The following is a 20,717-nucleotide window of genomic DNA, read 5'->3' on the forward strand; positions in this document are numbered from 1 at the left end:
AAGGAGGTTATGTTTTTGGTGGCCAGTTCATCAGGAGGATAACTGCTGGCTTGGTTTTCATGAAAGATGGTGGAATGGTGTAGCAACAGGCATTTGATAGCTGCTTTGGAGGATGGTCTTCATTCTCTGTGAGTGACTAAGTTTGATATCTAGACTCAAATTTTGTATTTTGTGAGCGTTATTTAAATCACAGGTTTGTGCTTACAAATAGTATTTGTGTAATTGAATCTTAATCAGCATCAGAAAACATACATTCATGTTGTTTAGTGATAGTCTGTGTAACACCTGTTACAAACCTGTGCTTCAAACTTTGCCAGTGGGCCGACCCATTTGTTCACATTTGAATCACAGATTGTGCCTTCAGCTGGCTCTAAATGCCTGCTCAAGAGCTGCTTTAAATAGACAGTGAATGGAACACTTGTATTTGACTGTATTTGACTGGAAGTCGTAGGCAAGTGTTTTTAAGGAGATTCCAGAGGTGCACTGACAACTGCTGATAGCCATGCTGTCTGATAACTGAGTGACACAGAGTTTGATGTCCTCTCTATTACAGCAGTTGCATTGTTTGTGGAATGTCAGACAAGTGACTTCACAGTCTTAAGGTTTGTGTTATTATAGCTTTTATGTGTGCCTTATTGTCCAGGATTTACATCTGTGAAGTATTATTATTATTATTGGCCAGAAGTTTGCAGTGAAATTCAGCTCTAGTACAAGTGTCAAGTGTTTTATAAATGAATTACAGAGCTAAAAATGAGAAACCCTGGCCCTGGCCTCCTCTCTGTGTAACAAGGTTTGCTTCCCAGGTATGAAAGGAATCATCTGCCTTTTTTGTTTTTTTTTTCCTCAGGAGCTTAAACTCAAAACAGCTGTGCATGGAAAAGCACGGCCGGTCGATCACCTCAGCTTTCTTGCCAATAATGCAGAGGAAGCTTTCTTCCTCTCTTTGCTTCCCTTGTCTCGACTGCTGGCTCCTTGTCTTCAAGCAGCCTGCACCAGACCTATTTTTCAAGTCTCTTCACATGGGCAGTCACATATCTAATGTCTACTAATGTCTCCCAAGTACTCTGGCTGCACTTGGTTGGCAATGTTGTTTTTATTAGAGTTTCTCATTTTCTCAGGAGTAAAAATGGAACATCTCTTTTAGACACTTTGGAAATTGCCACTGCAGAGGTGTAACCTTTACAAATAAACGCGAACACAGTTACTACCAGAATAAATAATCCTCCCCTAGAATAATGACAATTAACCACACACACACACACACACACACACACCAGAAACACAAGAAAATTACAGGTAATGAAAACAAACCTGGGAGGAGAATTCTTGGAAACATAATACATTAAGCTGAGAAAGGAGTAGGAGCAGGTTCCTATGGAGATATTACTTGAAAATGAGGATCAGCGAGGGAGATAATTAGAGCTGGTATAGATTTCCCACCCATGTGTGTGGCGCGCACACATTTGAATATGTTCTCTATATCACTGCCATACACTGTGTGGTATGTATATTGGATATTTGAATGTGTTTTGTCTTGCAAGATGATTTTAACAGATTGTATATGTAAAACCTGAGAGGCAGAAGTGTAGAGAAACATAGACACAGACACACACACAGAATAGAGAGAGAAAGAGAGATCTGATTGCGAGGTGTCTTGAGACCATGGGGATTATGCTTGTGGACACTGATTACCAAGCCTGTCAACTCCCAAGGCCTGGAGAATTCGGATAAATGAAGTAAGAATGCTCTCTGGCTGCCAGACACATGCAGGCTGCTGTTTGGTGATGCCTGCTGAATACAGGCAGCTTTTCCTGGACAGGCGCCAGCTTAGAAAATTCAATTTAGAAAATACTGGTCAGTCACTAATGCGTCATCAACTTAGATGGTACAGGCTAAAACCTGCCCATTGGTAGTGCATGACATCAATCTCACTAAAGACAACCTGACAGCAAGCAGAATATAATACATTGCAACATGTTGCCAACAGTCGAAATACAGTATGTGGCTGCACTGTCCCCCATTTCATGTCGACAGTGCATCTGTCTTACATACTTTTTGGTTTATATGTCCTTGTCAATGGGTACATTTACCTAGTCTATATGTATTTTGAAAATGAAAGTTATTTCACTTTGTAAATGTTATAGAAAACAATTCTAGGTAAAAGAAAAAACACACAAAAAGAGGCAATTAATCCCAAATAAACAGAGCAGCAGAAAATAACAAATCATGGCTCAAAGATTTTCTATGGACATTATTTAAGCTTAAAAAGTGTGCTCCACATTTACAGTTCCTCTGATACACCTGATTAATTCTCCCCCTTTAACTGAAATGTACCCATTTAACATTCACATTTAATATTTAGACCATCAGTCTAACAAAGATAAGATACTGAACAAAAGATACCGAATGTAGCAGAAAAGTGTTGACTAACAATGATTAACATCATTAACATCCGTTTATACCAACCACAGCGTGGTTAAGCCTTTTTGTATGGTTATGTTTAGGAAGCACTCTGTCACGTTTAGGGGAACGATTGTAGCCTTGGTGTTGTAGCTGATAGAAATAGTCAACAGTGATGTGAAGCATGAGACAGGACCTGCTTAACCTAACCGAACTCAGGATGCAGACCACGGTCTCTGGTGTCAAAGTCCTGCATTTCATATTCCTGCTGTCCAACCAGACTTAAATTAATACCATATTCACTTTATTGTCTTTGCGCTTGTTTTCTTGGGTCCCACTTTATACTGAGTTTTGTATATGGAGGGAATGACAATAAATTCTGCCTTGACTATGACCTCCTCCCTATGAGATTTATGCATCAGTAAAACCTACCACTTCCTTCAATAAAAAAAAGATCAAACACAGTAGGAGTATATAAACAAAACCTCTAGGAGATAATGTTGAAAATACTTACAGTATCCTAAATTAAAAGTTATTTAGAAAGTTGTATTAGCGACAAATTTGCCTCAGACAGCTAGTGTACTATAATTTCATTCAAACTAATAAACTAATTGCAGAAAAATCCAATAAATCACAAACAACACTTGCAAAAAGCATTGAAAAACGGGATTTGGGTGATAAAAGATTTGTCATATAATTGTCACAATATGTTTAGTGCTTTTTATCCAGAAAACTGCAGCTCCCCCATTTACTTGTATGTATCTATAAGCCAGTCTTGCCTGGTCCAACATGGCAGCGACACTGACACATCATAACAATGGGCTGAAGCAGTCAATGTGGCATCTTCATTGCCTGTATATGTGTGGAACTGTCAGTAGGGGTTGGTAGTAGCAATGAAATGTCCAACAAAAGGCCAGTAGGACCAGTGTTTATTCAATGTATTTCTCTGTCCTTCTTTATTTTTTGCGAGTAAAATATGCTTAACATTCAGATCGACAACCACGCTGGGCTTTCTTGGAGCCAAATTTTGAGGAGTCTTCCGAAATATAAGCCAAAGCATGTAGTCTCAGTTTTTTGTCTGGAAGCTGGGTACATGTGCCCAGTCTGTGTAATGAAAGGACACAAAGTCAGACTCTGGCTCTAAATATAAGCATTTGTAAGGCACTGAAACATGCCTGCGTTGTAATTAGCACCAATCTTTTCTGCGGTTTTGTTATATGTGGAGGTAAATAGCCGCATGCAAGCAATTAAGAAACATTGCCAAAGTTTGCCCTCTTTTTATCTTCAGGAAGTTCTATCAATAGCTCCAACAAACAACGGGGGATGTTTTAACTCAAAGATCTAAGATGAAACTTGAAAGTTAACTACTGACTAGACTTAGCATAAAAATGATATTTTGATCCTGGTGAAATTGATAATGTTGCATACTTGAGCCTGAACTTTTGCATCTTAATGTGTATTTGGAAGCCATACAAAAATCACAGTCTGAGTATGTGGTGTATGTAGCATTAAATGGGAAGCTAAAACTAGGCTGGCGTGGGGTTAAAGTGCTTTTGGGAATTCACCCAAGCAATTACTTTAAGCATCAATTTGATGTTAAAATGTTTTGCAGCTGCCAATGCCAAAGGCCAGTTAAGGAAACGTTAAGGTCATTAGCCTTTCAAAGAATAAGCCAGAACGTGTCAAGATGCACAAGCTTAATGGAGCCATCTTCCTAAAGCACATTAACACTGTTAAAACTAACGGCTCCTGGCAATGTACCTCACATGTACCTCCCTTTTAGGCCAATTTTGCTGCTTGATAATGTGTCGTAGCATTTTAGCGGATAACCTGCAAGCACAGAGACAGTGCGATGACACTCTCAGATATTTCCAGCAGTTTAATCACAGAAACATGTTTAACCAGAAAACATCAGTGATGAAGGTCAGATTTCTGAGTGAGTTTTACATAAACAAAGAGCATCATTTGCACTTCTCATCATTTGCACTGATGTTCAATAATCACACAAATCCAATGAAGAAGAGGAAAAGAAATTAAATTCTCAGCTGACGGTATAGACTAGTAGGTAATGCAGAATGTAATGCAGCTACTGCTCAAAAGAAAGTGCATTTACCAAAAAGTGAATTATAACATTTCATCACAAAAAACACCCCTGAAGTGCATTAAACACCATAAAGTGATGATACTTAACAGTGTAAGAGAATCCGAGGGTGGATTTTTCCTTTAATGTGCAGCTGGCTTGAAAACCATATTACTGTAAGTCTATCGACAACGCTCCAGAAAAAGTTGTTTACATAGGTCTAGTGGTAGTGAAAATGCTTGAGCCCCACAAGATAATGGGTTTGAGTCTTCTGCCTGTAATCAGATTGGTATCAGATAGGTGTCAGATGGCACAGATGGCCTTCGGTCTGGTGGAGAATCACTATGAGATATGTGAACTCTTCCATTTGAGTTCTTCACAGAAATACAACAGGACTTGATTTTCCCAGGGATTTTAAAGGAATAGCACAACATTTTGGGAAATACACTTATATGCTTTCCTGCCGACAGTTAGATTGAAGATCGATGCCGCTCTCATGTTTGTACTCTGCTAGGTGATTAGCCGAGCTTAGTATAAAGATGTGGTAAACAACTAGCCTGGTTCTCTCCAAAGTTCAAAAATATGACTAGCACCAGCTATGAAGCTCACTATGAAGCTTTGTTTAATTCATATATGAATAGAAATCTACAATCAGTCCTGTGACTAGCCTATTTCTGGCCTATCATGAGTGATCGTCTTTTTAAAGATTAGTTAGAAAAAGTAAATCCTTCTAAAAATCAATTTTTTGTGTATGTCAGGACTAAACAAATAAGATGCAATGTGTTAATCAGTGAGGCACAGATTTTTATTTTATAACTTTGCAGTGAGCTAGGAAAGCTAAGCTAAGCTATGCTAATTAACACATTGAAAATCACTTTGCTTGGCTGTTCTCTAGTTAGTTTGATGTGAAGCCAGCTGGAGTTTTTGTAAAAAAAAAAAATTCTGCAGAGGCATTTATGGGCTAAAAAAGTAGAGGGAAGAGGAAATAATACCTTTTGAAAAACAAAAACCGTCCAACAAATATAAAGGTTCTTCCAGGAGCACCTTTTTTGTCAAGAATAATGGAGCGTGGAGATATCTCAAGGCTTGTGGAATATATGGAGCGTATTCGTGCAGTGTGGAATTTTGGCAGAACTCACAGACTATCACACGTCTCTTGTTTTATTTTCATTGCTGGAATCAATTCATGGCGGACCCTCTGATTCTTGAACGCAGCCTTCCTTTCTCTTTTGTCAACCTACTCGTACCTGAGAGGGGTGTAATGACCCACTTTTTCTCCTTGTCCCCCAGCGACTCTGCCGCTTACCACGTTTGACCACCTCGCTGTGGTCGACTACAGTCTGCAGCTGCTGTTAATTTACAGGAGCACTGTGCACTTCTTTTCCAGCTCTGAAGCATATATGACTAATCACACCAGTCATTTTAAACAACTTGAGCTCTCTCTGGCAATAAATCACCTTGATACGTGCTACTGTGCCCATAATAGAGCTGCATTCAGAAGGGAGGAGGGCCGGGGGAACTTTGGGAGCTATTCAGTACTTTTGGTCAACACACTATTGTGAAACACACTCAGGGACTGGGACATATTGTTGTTCGATGTGTTGTTTGTTTCTGTGATCTCAATAAAAATCAAAGTCAAAACAAGAGAGGGTTATACTTTCTTTGTACAGCACCTATGGGAATATGATGTTTCCTTAAAAGTACATATTTTCCTTTCTTTTCTATGTTTTTTTAGCAGATTTAACTTTTACAAAATCCATAACACAAAATCCTCAAGTGCTATAAATATGCCAAAGAGGTTTTTCAAGACACAGAATCATGTGTTCAAGCAAATGTGGCACTGACCCTACCCGAGCTGAAAATGAAATGTTGCTAACTTACATTTATCCAGTGTTTGATCTGCTTTCAGTATTTTGTTTTTAAAGTTTCAGCCAAACCCCAGATAAACTAGAAAGAGGAAATAGTGCCTTTTTTCTTCACCTCAATAACATGGAGAAAAAAGGGCCTCCAAAATGTCCAAGAGTATACTTTTTTATCTTCACCTGCCAACTGTAAGAGAGAACAGAGGGGCCTCACAAGGCCTTTAAAGACGGTGTTAAATCGCCTTTCTGGGACATGACAAATGATGTAACATCCCTCAAATTCCACAAGCCAGCACGAGATAGATATGGTTTCCACAGTATCAACAACCAGTAAAGAGGAGTAAGAAATGAATGAAGTTAAACGACACAAAGGCCTGGGCTATGACTACGTCGTGCCTTTTCTCTGTTCTCCCTGTCATTGTGTTGTTCCATGTTGCATCTTCCCTTTGTGCTTTTCCCTGCCTAGTAACCACTGTGGCGAGCTGAAGAACAATCTGCTCCTTGTCAGGAGCGCTGAATGAATCCTGTTGCTTATTGTTGAGGTGAGCACGTTATTTGAATACGACCATCTCTTGCAATAAAAGGGCTGTTGTGGTTTATGAAATATTCATCAAAGGTATCCCCTGGAGACGTGGCTGCATTCAGATGCATATCTCAGAATCAGAAACAGACTTCAACAGACAAAAGATTGCAAGGAGTGACTGCAAGCTTCCAAACTAGGAGGCAGACGGTCACAAGATGGGTGACCTCTATAGTGGGTACGTCTCCTTGTCGCTCTGCTGGTTTTTTAGTCATTCCACCTCCTAATAAATCAACAAGAGCACACTCTGGGCTCCAGCAGCTAAGTGGCATTTAAGAAACAGCTTGTGAGAGCTGTAAGGCTGCAATTTGGATCATTTAGACGCAAGGCAATAATTTGGCCAGATGAATGGCATTAACAGCAACCGGAAAGTTTTTAAGCCACTAAAGCCACTAAAGAAAAAAAGTCCAAGTAGCATTTTATTAAAAGTCAATAAAGGCTGAAGTTCTTGTGGTTCAGAAGGGCAAAAATGCCTTCCATTTTCTCAGGTTCACTCAATATTGGGGATGTGACACATTTAAATTCACTGGCAATTTACCAACAGATAACAATAGATAGTTGCCTCGCTATTTATCAGAAGCGCTTGTACCTCATTTATCTGTGTGCCAACTTATGCATAACAAATTTGCGTGGAAAGCAATAAAAGCCAGTATACATTGAGCTCACTACAAAAACGCCAAGATACTGTTTCTATTACAAATACCATTGACACCATCTCCAGTAGACTTCCAGCTTTTGTCAGGATGATCAAAGTTGGAATCCCTAAAACAAGAGCACGGCCACCTCTCTGCTTTCATCACATCACAGCTGACATTCCCAGAACGACAAGTCACCCCCCACCACTACTTTACCTATGCTGTCTAACATATAGAACAAGCCAGCTATGCCTGTAACAAGGTGGACTGTTAGAAGAACTAACAGAGCTTCTGGGAGATATACAGGCTCGTAATTGTTCAAACATTGTTTACACCATGCTTGTGCCTCGAAGACACAATAAAAGAAGGAGTGATAGTCCTATGCAGAGACACTGGGATGAGGGGTTCTGATGAGAAGCTCTTGGTCTGTTGCCATGGTCCCTGTGTGGGTTGCATGTCATTGCTGGTCTGCTCTTCTTTTTAATAACACTGAAAAATACTTTGAAGACCCACTGGGTAAACACAACACATTGTGCTCCCAATGGTCTGGGTCTCCGATTGTACAGCTTAACATTGTTTCATGCTATTAAAACACACCAGAGCATCTTCATTTGACTGAGTTTTTAGGAACAATTTATTATCAAAACTACACGGTCCATCATGGTCAGCCACTGATGAAAGACATGCAAATGAAGCACTTTGAAAGAGCAAATTAATGCTTTTCAGTATTTTTGCAGCTGGATGGGACTAGAAAATTTGCAGATGGAGCAGCCAATGTTTTTTTTTCCTGTTAATGAGGTAAATCAGCAGTTTCTCACAGCATCATGTGGGATAAAATGGTTGCTTAGATTTAAGTATGTACATTAGATACCCATTCATGACTATTTGTCAGTGTTACTTCCATTGACAAACTGTGTGTAGTTTAGGTCAGGACTTGGAGACTGAGGATACCTAGCATAGCCTCATTTGGCACTGTATACATGACTTTGTCATCCAGTCAAGTAATCTGTGTCCTTCGCAGACCGTAGAGAAAATGCCAAAATAATATCTTTTTACCTGTTATCCAGCAGCTCATTGTGGCTTCAGATACCTATGGGGCAAAATCAATGTTTTAATCCAACATTTCTGGAGCCTGTGCTGCAGACTTAACATTCGCTCCAGTGAGGGAGAAGAGCAGAGCGGAACAGCGCAGTCTGTGGAAATATTGAATTTAAGCGTTGGTTTTGTCCTGGGCAAACATTTTATTATTCTGTGCAGTAAGCTGACATCTGTGAGATCGTGAAAAAACCTATGAAGATTCAACCTGTTGGAGAACAGGTAATGAAAAGGAACTTTTGACATTTCCCCTAAGGTTTGCGCATGAGACCAAACCGAGTAACATACTTAGTGTTGAAGTCAAAGAAAAGTGAGAATTTTAAATCCCTAACAATAACATGAATATGATGTCTGAATAATATGATTTGAAATGTGTAATTAATAATTTGCACCCCAAAAGCAACATGGGTGATGATTTGAAGAAAAACAAGATGTTTATTGAATGCTATACTAAACTGAACTCAGTCAGATGGGATCACAGGTTTAACGAGAGAACAAAAGAACAAGCCTCAGGTGAGATCAGATAAAAAGAGGTGAATGCTCATTTCAGGTTTACAATATAGCTAAAATCATAATTATTACCTTCAGCTCTGCACCTTGTGTCATAGATGTGTGAAACCTGTTATATGTAATTATTTTGGCAACAAATACAACAAATGAAATTAGATTTCTTTCTTTTCTAACTTCCTTTAAATGCAATTGCAATTAACTGCAATTATCCAGTGATTAATGTAAGAGTATTTTAGAGACATACATTTGTAAAGTCATGTAGTATACCTTATGTGTTAAGATGTTCAAACTCCAGCCCTGATAAACAGTCTAAAAATTTGTTTCTCAGCAGGAATGAATTGTGATATTAATATGTAGTGTATGACAGCATTGTTGTTAATTAAACCCTGCAACATTTCACCCAGGCCATTATTTGTTCCTGCCAGACAGCTAATGAGCCCCACATTATCTCAGCAAGAGACGAAAGCCCAGAGGACACACTGTACTTTAAGGAGTCTGAGACCCCTGGTTGTAACTAGTGAGAGGAAAGCTGAGTTTCCAAAATGATGCATCCGCGCTCACACTGAGAAGAGGAATGGAAAAAACAAAACAAAACAAAACAAAACAAAAAAAAACGTCCTCCTCCAGCTGCATTTAACATGAATTGGACCTTCCATTTCATTCATTCACATTGTAGCTGCTCATGCAGGTCAGTGGGTCAGTCTCGCTGCCACCTTGAATACCAGGAAAAGGATCTTGACAAGCTTTATCACCCTCAGCTGACAAAGTGAAGTACATTGTCTGGGCAAATGAGACACAGCAGCCAAGCAGCAGCTGTCATCCATCATGCTAGTGGTGATGACTGCTGGATAACTGCACATCCAGCATGAAAAAAGAACAAAATCACAAATACTTCGGAGCATTCAGATGCTTTAAAATATGATGCATTTTAAATATTAGGTGGCTCTTTGGGTTACTAGACCGTCGAAAATGAAGAGTTCATGTGGCATGTAAAACGCAAAGATACAGACAAAGAGGAATATGTTTAGCAAACAACATGAACACACAGTAAATAAGGAGGTTGACCAATGATACATACTAATGATACATCAGTATTACAGATCCGATGATGCAGTAGTTGTCAAACAGTTTCTGTCATGCCCCCCTTTGGAAGCAGAAAAGATTTTTATGAGCCCAGATGCGTAAATCAACTGAATTTATTATCAACCAACAACAACAGGGATCCTTGTAACAAAAAGGACCAATTTTTCATGAACTGTTTCTTTTCACGAGTGCTTCTAATTAATTTCCATACAAATGAAAAATGCAAGTTACCAAAACTGCCACAGTTTTTAGACACAAAAGACTCTCCTGCTTTACTGAGAGTGAAGTTGAGAGCAAGATAGTCTTCTTTGTCCTTCATCTTTGAATAACATGCTAACAAGTAGTATTTTCCCAAAAAACAATTTATAGGTTCATGCAAAAATAATCCCTCTAAATCATCACGCATCTGCAGATACAGAGGCTGCCAAACGTTTCAAGTAGGTGTAGGTGTCTGTATCTGCAGAGACCCTGTCCTCTGCAGATACAGACAGATCTTATTTTGCTGTTTTCAGAACATTTCTGTGTGTAGCCCCCAGCCAATAGTGACCAGGTGCCAGGTTGGATGCATGCATCCATAGGGAAGCTACAAAAATGTTGAACATGGTGCAGAAAAAATTCAAATATAGCAAAGCAAAACTCCAAGCAGACCTGAGGCTGGCTTTCACCTGCTGGGGAGCACCCTGACCCTAACTGCAGTCAGGGGATGAGTGCGTGTGGTGCTGAGATGGGGACGAGGGGCCAACTTCAAATGTTGTGTTTACAAACTCCGAGTGGCAAATCCTACTCATCTTACTTTTAATACACTTCACTGTTTTTTCTTCTCTCCACTGTGAAAAGTCTGTCCACGTTGCACTTGAAATGTCTTTTTACTTGAATCTGATGTCCTCAGTAGCACCGCACCTCTATTGTTTCTTTATTGTTCCCAATGGATCAGATTCATAGATGTTTTTTTCATTGCAATGCACTGCAAATAACAGTGTTATTATTTAGACCTGTGTTTGATCGGTCTGCTGTGAAAACTTCACTCCCCTCAAGCCCTTTTTGAATGCCCTGTTTGAGCTATTTTGTCTATCCTCCTCAAGTGTCATGCCCTTTCCTTTTCCTTTTTTCAAACTCACATGTAATGACACCAGAATGAAGTCACAGTGGGACAGCCCATAGCTGCATCATCCAGTATGTTAGCATTCATTTTTTATTCTGTGACTTATGGATTCATAACATCTGGAATGAATATCTCATCATTAATGAGGTTCATTAAAGCTCTAAAAACTAAGCTGTCGGGCTTACTTCACTCATTTCCTGTGTAAACACTTGAAGTTTCACTGGATGAAAGATCTGCCTTTAAAAGTGTGTTATTTTTGCTGATTTTTCATGTTTATTTCACCTATCTAAAAAAAGCCTAAACAAGCCTGGCAGGTCTGGATGCATGTCATTAAAATTAGCAAGCATTCCAACTTTTAGAGCTGTTACAAGTTCTCATTTTCTCACATTTAAGAAAGGGCTAATCAGCTACGGTTATTTAATTTGAAGTGTTGGACTGAGCACAAGGCAGAGACCTGCTGGGATGATTTAGATGCCGCTTTGCTCCTCACATATTGAGCAAGGTGACTAATGGGGCAAACTCATAAAAAGTCAATGCAACCTTTTAATTGCTGACAGATATATGGCAGATGACACATAGCATGGCATAACCCGTTTTCAGAATAGAGATTTACTTCTTTATAAAATCATGATCTATCAGTGTATATAGCAAAATCATAGCAAAAATATCTAATCTGCAATCCCAGATATGTTGAGACATGACAGATGAAGCGAGTATTTCCAGTTTGCTGTTCCCTTCTCTGCCTCAGCATTGTGGCTGTGAATGCATGTCGAGGTTATAAGCTGGGAAACTTACTGGGAGAGTGAAAGTGGATGTGAAAGCTCAATCACATTCTAAATTGTACAACAGAGCAGAGGAGTCTACTTGGCAGTCACAGTGGTGAGACAGAGAAGAGAGAGAAAGAGAGTCTGGAATAAAAAAAAAGGCAAGCATTTGTGTCTGTTTACCCACCGCACTGTACATACAACATGCTGCACATGAACTGCTGGTGGATTGGCAAAATGAAGTACGGGCAATTAAGATGCTGACTTTTCCTACACCCGTATTATTCTAGCTTCTAAAAAGAGAATCACAGACACACTAAAATGCTGTATGGCACAATAAATAACTCCCGGTGGGCTTTGCAGTTCTGTCACGCTCTCTCTAGCAGTCCCAGAAGAAGGCAATGTGCCACACCGCCATGAAACCTTCCTACCTCAGGCACTCTACTGGCAACAATTTAAAACAACTCTCTTTTGTTTTTCCCGGTCTGAATCCCCTCCCTCCACCTGACTGTTCCCCGAGTAGAGAGCATAATGCATCATTTTAGCAGGGAGCCCGTAGCGGCCTCATTTAACAGCCAGGGAGAGACACCAGTGGACACTGGCCTGCTAATGAATGAATGAGCCTGACGTGTAAAATCAGAAAAGATTACAGAGTGAGGGGCAGGCCTCCCAAAAGGTCTTACCAAACCAGCTGTTTAGATAAGCCCTGTTGCCTCCCCAGAATAATAATTCCTCCACATGAGACTGAGTAAACAAACAGAGTGTAAAGAGAAGTTAGCACTGTCTTGTTTTATTCCTGGAGACAAACTAGGAAAACAAAGGATGACAGGAAGATAGAATCATATCATGGTCAAATCTTGTGTCTTCCTCCCCTGTTGCATGTTGACATCTGGACAAGGAGGGGACTGTTGGGTATACACAGCCCACGAGCAATAAATAAACAAAGGGGGCCCGGCCTTGAAAAGCCATACACCTGTGACCAGTGGAAAAGCAGCAGGCGCAGCAGTGTTCATTAAAGAAGCCGGTCCTGACAGTGAGGCATTTAAGAGGCCATCAGGAGCGACAACTCAGCAGCTACCTTGGGACCAGAGAGGGAAAGGCATCAAGGTGAGCAATGCAATTTCAGCTTGAATAATGGAGCACTTTCCTCAGGTCTGACATTCATGTATTTCTCAGGCAGTTTTGCCATACAGCCCAACAGCACCTGTGAGCTATTCAATGTTCCCCTGGAAAAACTGGTTTACACTGAACAGGTTCACAATTACTCAGTGCCTGGCTGCTGGTCTGTAGATAATCTTGCTCAAAGTGGTTCATGAATTAAAAATAGCACCAAATATATCAAATCTAATGATATGAAAATTTAGATTTTGGATGCACTACAGATGTAACACACAGCCGACATCAACATGTAGATTTTTTTTCCTGAAACAACTTTTTAAAATACTTTCATCAAGTAAACTTATTCCCACTTTTCTGTCGGATTCACCAGCCAGATTCCATTTTCACGGAGTTGCTGATGTAAACTGGTAATAACAGAGGATTAATTTACAAGGAGGCAAAATCCCCTAGTGAGACTTGTGGCCCAGAACAATAATGAGCACATAGTAAACAGAAATTTGCCGTAAGCCAAAAGAGAATGCAGAGGCACCTCATCTACACACTGAAACACACAGCGCACACTGATGCACACACAATCACATGCAAACAAGCGCAACCACGCCCTCACACACGCACACACACACACACACACACAGGCAGAGAAAATGATAGCAAAGTATCATCCCCAGGCTTCTGTAACAACATATGTTTTCAGGTAATTAAAAGAAGATCCCAAGCGGTTATCATGTCATATTGAAATACAATGCACACAGCAAATTACCATTCTGTGGTTATTTATACAAAGCTGGGTGCATGAGGTCACGTTGCTTTGGTGAACTGCGCGGGTAGACGAGAAGTGTTCGTGGTCGTAGTTGTGCTGTGGTTTTGACTTCTAATTAGAATGCTAAGGTCAAAGCACTATTTAAAGTGTGATATATTGTTGTATGGAACCTGGACGTGAAGCGCCACGCTGTCAAACACCATCTTCTAAGTGATGTGAGACTACATCCTCGTGAGCTCCAGCACCTCTGTCATCTGATGAAGACTATTACTGTGAAAAGGATGTGACTCCAACTGCTAGTTGCACCTCTAACTTTGTCAGATCTTCAGAGTCTGTCAAAACAGCTGCAGAAAAGCGCAAGAACAGATTTCAAACTGAGAAAAGACCACATCAGGAATTTCTCTGCAAACTTGTTCCTGCACACTTTCTAATCTTTTCGTTTTCCACTTTAATATGTTTTGTGGTCACTCTATTGTGTGGTCATTAATAAACTTGTACTTTTTTAGGCCACTTTGCAATCAAATTCTGTTTGTTGCATTTTGTTTTTCATACTTTGAGTTTAGCAGGCAAGAATACAAGCTTTCATCAACTGACTAATTAACAAATCACTTTTGTACGATGACAGTGATGACACTGATGGTACTATAACATATGTTACATACTCACATCACATCATATAACACCTGCTTCAGCCTCATCACACGAACTCTTCACTGCAGCTGAAACACCTTCATGGCACTGACACTAAGGCCTGACAGAAACAAGTTGTCTTAGCACCAGTGGTGATGATGCAAAGTCTACCAGCTAATTTTACAAGCAACAGCAGCAATGAAACAAGTTAGTCCCAAGATGCTAACATTGCAACAAAGGAGCGACTAGTTTCCTGCACCATTGGAACACTGCACAGAAAAGCTTGCACCATTCATTCTCAGAGCCACAGCACTCCCCAGCCTGGCCTACGCACCACCGACAACGTTGCCAGCCCAACAGAGCAGCAAGCAAAGCGCCTCTATCTCTCCCCAAAGACCAGAGGGTTATTCCAACCCACACTACAATCTTTTCCTAAACCTAAACTGTGAATGAAAACTGAAAAAAAATCTTATATATCTTAATGTAAGTCCTATTACTTAATATAATAATTCTCTATTTCTGATAATTATTTTGATTAATATAAATGAACCACAAAAATGGTGTAGTGCCCTGCAGTTATGCAGTATGAGGATCATGCATACGTAGATTCTCTGCTTAATTTTGGTTTCAATGTGTTTCCAGGCAGCCTGGAGCAGGGAAAATAATTAAACTCAGAGAACCATCCTTACCTAAGCGCGCCTCCATATGTCTCTCTTGTATGAAAACAGACATATTCCATATGACGACTCTAACGAAGCACTATAGGGCCTATGTTAGCTGAAAGTGACTTTGAGTTGTCACCAGAATACTCATCTTTGTGCTAAAAAAAAAAATCCCACACAACTGTTTTCTGAAATAAATTATACACTCCCCTTGGCTTCAGATGCAGTGCTCTGCTGCCCAGAGTCTATACATGTAAGTGCCAGATGCTACTCAGGATTAGCTGGTGAATCAAGAAGTGTCCTGCTGCATTGTACCTAGCACCTGATCACCAAACACGGTACTGGCTGCAACAATGATCCATCCACCCATCCATCCATCCATTCAACCATCTATCCATCCACCTACCTCATAGTAGTCCCTGTATAGTTTGCTGGGGATACATACCTGAGTTTTACTGTTCTACTGTGTCCGAGTGAGCTTCATTCCTGTTTGACAGACAGGTGATTCTGCTTTGAAGTGGCTTCATCTTACTCACTGATGTGGAGGCCAGAGAATGAGCCTCCCCCTCAAGACCCCATTAAAACAAACCCAGGGTCCACAGGTTTGATATTCATCACCCGGGCAACCTCTGCCATCAACACATTTTGTGCCACGTGAGAATGATCACAGCTTATTAAAGTGGAAATAATGACTGCTCTACCTCCGGCATGAAATATTTAACAAGGACAAAGGAGATGGCTCAAAGGTGATTCATATCTATGTTGAAAGGAGAGGACGTGGACAATACCGTCTACACAGGAAGTGAAGATGAACCTTGGTTAACCTGAGCTTAGAAGAGACTGTCGGCGATTGAAATGTGTTTCTTAATGGAAGCAGAAATAGAGGAATAGTGGCAGAGGGTGTTCCGAGTTCATGTTTTTTAGCCACAACAAAGATTGTGGGGATAACAGCTAGCAACATCCTACATGGTACATTTCCCTTTGTTAGTGTTATGGCATTTACAGTACACACAAAGCAGACTAATACGTTCAGGTTTAAAATACATCTACTCATTTTTAATCATCATTTCTTTCTAATCATTTCCTCTCATTCGCAAGTACTCAGAACATATAGAGTTTCCAATTTCCAGATGTGAATTTATTGATGTATTTTTCCTTCTAGCTTGGGTAAATTAGCTTTTTGGTCCCTTGGGAAAATCAAGGGAAAGAAGTTGACTGAAAATGTTCTCCATCAAGTGTGATTGAATTGGATTTCACAAGATGAATTGCCAGGACAAGAGTTTATCCCAATTACATTGCCAAGAGGTTTCAGTCCCGCTGCAGCCACTCTGGTCAACAGCAATTAGGGTCAGCTTTGAGTTATCAGGATCCGTCATTGTGAGAAGATGTTTACAATGTGAGCAGAAAGTAGATAAATGCCCAAAACAGGCCAGCATTTGCAACAGTAAAAAGCGGTTTGTGGTTTGGTCCAAGAATTCATGAAATTACAGATCTGACAGCCAAAACATGAGCAGAGCAAAACACAGCTGTCTTTTCCATAGCCCACACATCTTTTAATCTAGCAGAGTACAATACAGACTGCAGAGACTGCCTTTGGCTCTTTGTGTGGCTGTCCATTTTCCTTACTTGCGTGGTTTTTTCTTTGATGTAACCTGTATGATTTGCTGATGTGGAAACTCAGTGTGTCTTTCATCTGTCTTTCATCAAGACCACTCTTAGCACAGACAGTGGCAATGAGACTGATGACTGGCAAACAATGAGGTGATACTTAGTCTTACCTTCCCCAGGCTGGGGCTCCACAGATATCTCAGGCTGAAAACACTGAGAGCCAAAACGAGGAACACCAGCGCCAGAATCAAAGCCACTCGCTGGTAGGTATGGTACTTGGTCTTCTTCGCTTTTCCCTCCTCAACCTGCAAAAAATATTGGTTCAATATTACATAATATGATGTATATACAGAATATAGCCCTAATAATAGCAATGATGCTAATGTAACTCACAGCCTAATTGATAAACACTTATGATAGACAATTTTGAAAATTTCTTGTCAAGAGTTAGATGAGAAGATCAATACCACTGTTATGCCTGTTATCATATCTGTTAGCTTAGCATACAGACAGAAAACATCTTGCCTGAGTCTGATCAGAGGTAACAAAATCTACCTACCAGCACCTCTAAAGATCACTAATTAACATGTTACATCTGCTTTGTTCAGCGGTTTCTGGTTGATATTCATTTGTTAAAGCCCAAGACAAGATATAGCATGTTAATCAGTGAGCTTTAGAGGTGCTGGCTGGTAGAGTTTGTGACTTTCAGACATTGGTAGGCTAGCTGCTTCCCTTTGTTTCTTCTCCTTGCTTCAAGTCTTTATGCTAAGCTAAGCTACCTTGCTGCAAACTGTAGCTGAAAACACATTGAGAGATGCTGTTGATTTGGAAAATATATTTCCCCACTCTGTATTTCTTTAAACAATGTCTTAAATTTTATCTAGCATAGACACAGATCCCTTCTGGACAATGTAATGATATAGGTTGATGGTAACTACGTTTAATCATTGCAACTAAAGTTCTATAAAATCACGTTTTACTGCCATTTTGGCAAGATGGATGGCTACTGATGATTGGTATCAATGTTCTTCTATCTGTTCTTCATTTAACTCACAAGACCAATGCAAGCACCATGCAAAATTGTAATGTATTGCTTTAATTTATCATTTTCATATTCAAATTCTGTCTTTTCTGTCTTTTTTCCTTTTAATCAACCACTCCATAAAATGTAACCACCAATGAGGCTACAGATGGCCAAAATATAACCATCCCTAATCCAAGAGCAGGAAAGAACAGATTTGCTGCAAGTGCCACAGAAACGGTTACGTTTATTAAACTTTCCCTCAAATGAAAACTCTGCCCACTGGAATCAATTCCCCAAGCTTAAGGCCACAAATTAATAAAGACAAGCTTTTGTTCCAACACAGCTCCAGCAGGGAGAAATTGAAAGCTTCTCATTCACACCGGACCACTTCTGAAGGTCTCAGAGGAAAACAGAAAAGCAGATATGTAAAACGAAAAACGGAACTAACTTCAATTAGCAAAATTGGTGTTGCTTATCTCTGTGTCTTTTAAAATGATGATAAAGCAGCTTTGGTTTTCTATTGTTGCTGAGGTTGTTACAGTAGTTAAGCTGCAGTAGATTGGACAACTTTTTAACATGCTGACCTCTTTAAATAATTTGTAGGAATTATTTTTGAATAATAGTTATATGATTTTTTTAGACCTTTGGACTTGCATTCTATTAAAATAATTATCCAAATTTGCCCTGATAATATGTTTCATAGAGCCTTTTTAAATACCTACAAATATGTGGGTGGCATGAAGGAAATGTGATTTAGCAGCAATAATATACAGTTACACTCTGTGCTCGTTGAGTATAGATTGAATTTCCGATTGGTAAATACATTATAAAAAGCAGCATGACTTTGGGGAAGGACAGAGGACATATTGTTCAAGATAGCCTCCTAAAAACTTAAACTAAACCTTTGCCAATAATGAATTCAACATTGTTACTGGTCTTTATTTGACATATTAGAGACAGTAGCCATGAAAACGTGAGGCACATCAAAGTGCTGAACATTCCTAAGGCATGATGAAAAACAGAGGGCTACAATCAAAGAGCCAGAAATCCCTTACATTGTGAATTCCTCTGAGCGAAGAAGAAGAAGAAAAAAGATAGGTTGCATAAGCAGTGGAAACTTAACTAGAGGACAAACCTCTCTCTGCCTGTGCTTTGAATATCGAATACTCTGAAGGAGGAGGGATTGCCAGACAGACAGACAGAAATAAAGGCAAGGATGGAGACAGAGTGAGCAGTCTGAGAGCGCAGCACCCGCCAACCAGTGTTTAAAGGTTTAGGAGTTCAGAATCAGCTTTGTGAGGAAGAGTGCCTGGAGCCCCCTGCTGTTATCTTGCAAAGAAGGAGCACTTCCTCAAGAAAACAACAGGAAAAAAAACCCACCAAAAAAACATAGAAGTAGCCTACAAAACCAACAAGCGGAGGTAGTGGTTTATCACACTGTGGCATTCTCATATAAGCATTTGAATTTCTGTGAACACTATTCTGAAATAAGGAGCCACAGGTGATCTCTTAATCATAATCATTATCTATCCATCACATTCTTTACATTGAATTTCTGCTGGAACAGTTGCAGTTGTCTTTGATCGACAGTGAAAGGGCTTTATTTTTCATATACATATAAAAAGAGAACAATACTGTGCTGTGAAGGTACTTACTTGCTATTGCTATATTGTTCTCAAGCTCTGCAACAAGTGACACATTAGAGGAGGAAGAAGACGGATTCTAGAGCCAAAAATACCCCCCCCCCCTCAATAATAAGGTTTCAAATAAAGACAATTCCTGGTGTTTATTTGAGTGCTGCATGCATGAGGATGTTCTAGATATAAAGCAAATACAATGGCTCAGGTGAGACTGAATATAAGAGTGGGAATAAAGAAAGAAAGCCAAGGTGAAAAGCCAAAAGGAATTAGATTGGAAAATTACTATTCTGAGAAAACTCAGATCACTCAGCAAGAGATCAAGCAGCACTCTTTTTTTGATTTCAGAAAAGGAATACTTCTGACATATTCTCCTTAAAGCTTACACTCAAATATCACAGGATTTTGGCCCCTTTTAAACCACCATTGCTGCCACCTGCACTTAATTTATTAAGCTGTAAAAGTTAAAGGGTGCTCCCGTTTTCTCAACATTGCAGTGACCTAAAATTCTACTCAGTATTCATGAATGCACAAAAGGCTGGATTTTTTTAGATTGTTTTTTGCAATGAATAAATGTGCAATAAATCATTGACTCACATCTTTCCACAGAATCTGTTGACTGTTAGCCTCCATGATGCAAGCCCACAGGAGGAATCTTTCCGACCGTCTTAGCTGGGGAAAATACCAAGGCTCTGCAAGGCAAAGAGTCATTCCATTGCTGTAATTTGGGAGTGCGCTGAAGGGGAGGGAAGTTTCAGATGGAGTGGAATAACTGAAGCATTTGTGATATCCATTAAAAGCAAGGCAGATGTCTTTCCTGCCTGCCTGCCTGCTCCCCTTTCAAAGAAAACCACGAATGAAAGACAAACCTTTTTCTCTGTTGAGTAAATTACATACTTTACTTGGATGTAAATACTGTAGTAATTCGTCACTTTAGAAGCATTCTTAGATGGACACAAAGTTAGCATGTGAATAATATCATAAATTGTACCTAGGCAGTGCAGATGCTGATCATTTCAGTTGTATTTTCCAAAGCAGGCCAATCAAATAAATTCAAGCACCTTCTTCTTGCTTTTGTTCCCCAGTCAGGCAGTCTGTACACTCTGCTACTAACATGTACATCAAACAAGAGCTCAGATGACTGAAAGAATCAGCGATATAAACTT

The 20,717-nt window shown here is 39.8% G+C and overlaps 1 protein-coding gene across 2 annotated transcripts in view; it reads right to left on the reverse strand.

Annotated features, from left to right (window-relative positions):
* tnmd (tenomodulin) overlaps positions 1-20,228 on the reverse strand; it is a 46,613-nt gene extending 26,385 nt beyond the window's left edge. For both annotated transcript variants that reach the window (XM_070836988.1, XM_070836987.1), the window contains exons 1-2: positions 20,149-20,228; positions 17,061-17,195 (exon numbers count right to left, since the gene is read on the reverse strand). In XM_070836988.1, coding sequence (XP_070693089.1) covers positions 17,061-17,195; positions 20,149-20,184 — 171 coding nt within the window. In that variant the 5' untranslated portion in view covers positions 20,185-20,228. The remainder of the gene's footprint in view (positions 1-17,060; positions 17,196-20,148) is intronic.
* Positions 20,229-20,717: the final 489 nt, after the last annotated feature.

The sequence above is a fragment of the Pempheris klunzingeri genome, chromosome 9 (genome assembly GCF_042242105.1).
Source record: "Pempheris klunzingeri isolate RE-2024b chromosome 9, fPemKlu1.hap1, whole genome shotgun sequence".
Classification (NCBI taxonomy): Eukaryota; Metazoa; Chordata; class Actinopteri; order Acropomatiformes; family Pempheridae; genus Pempheris; species Pempheris klunzingeri.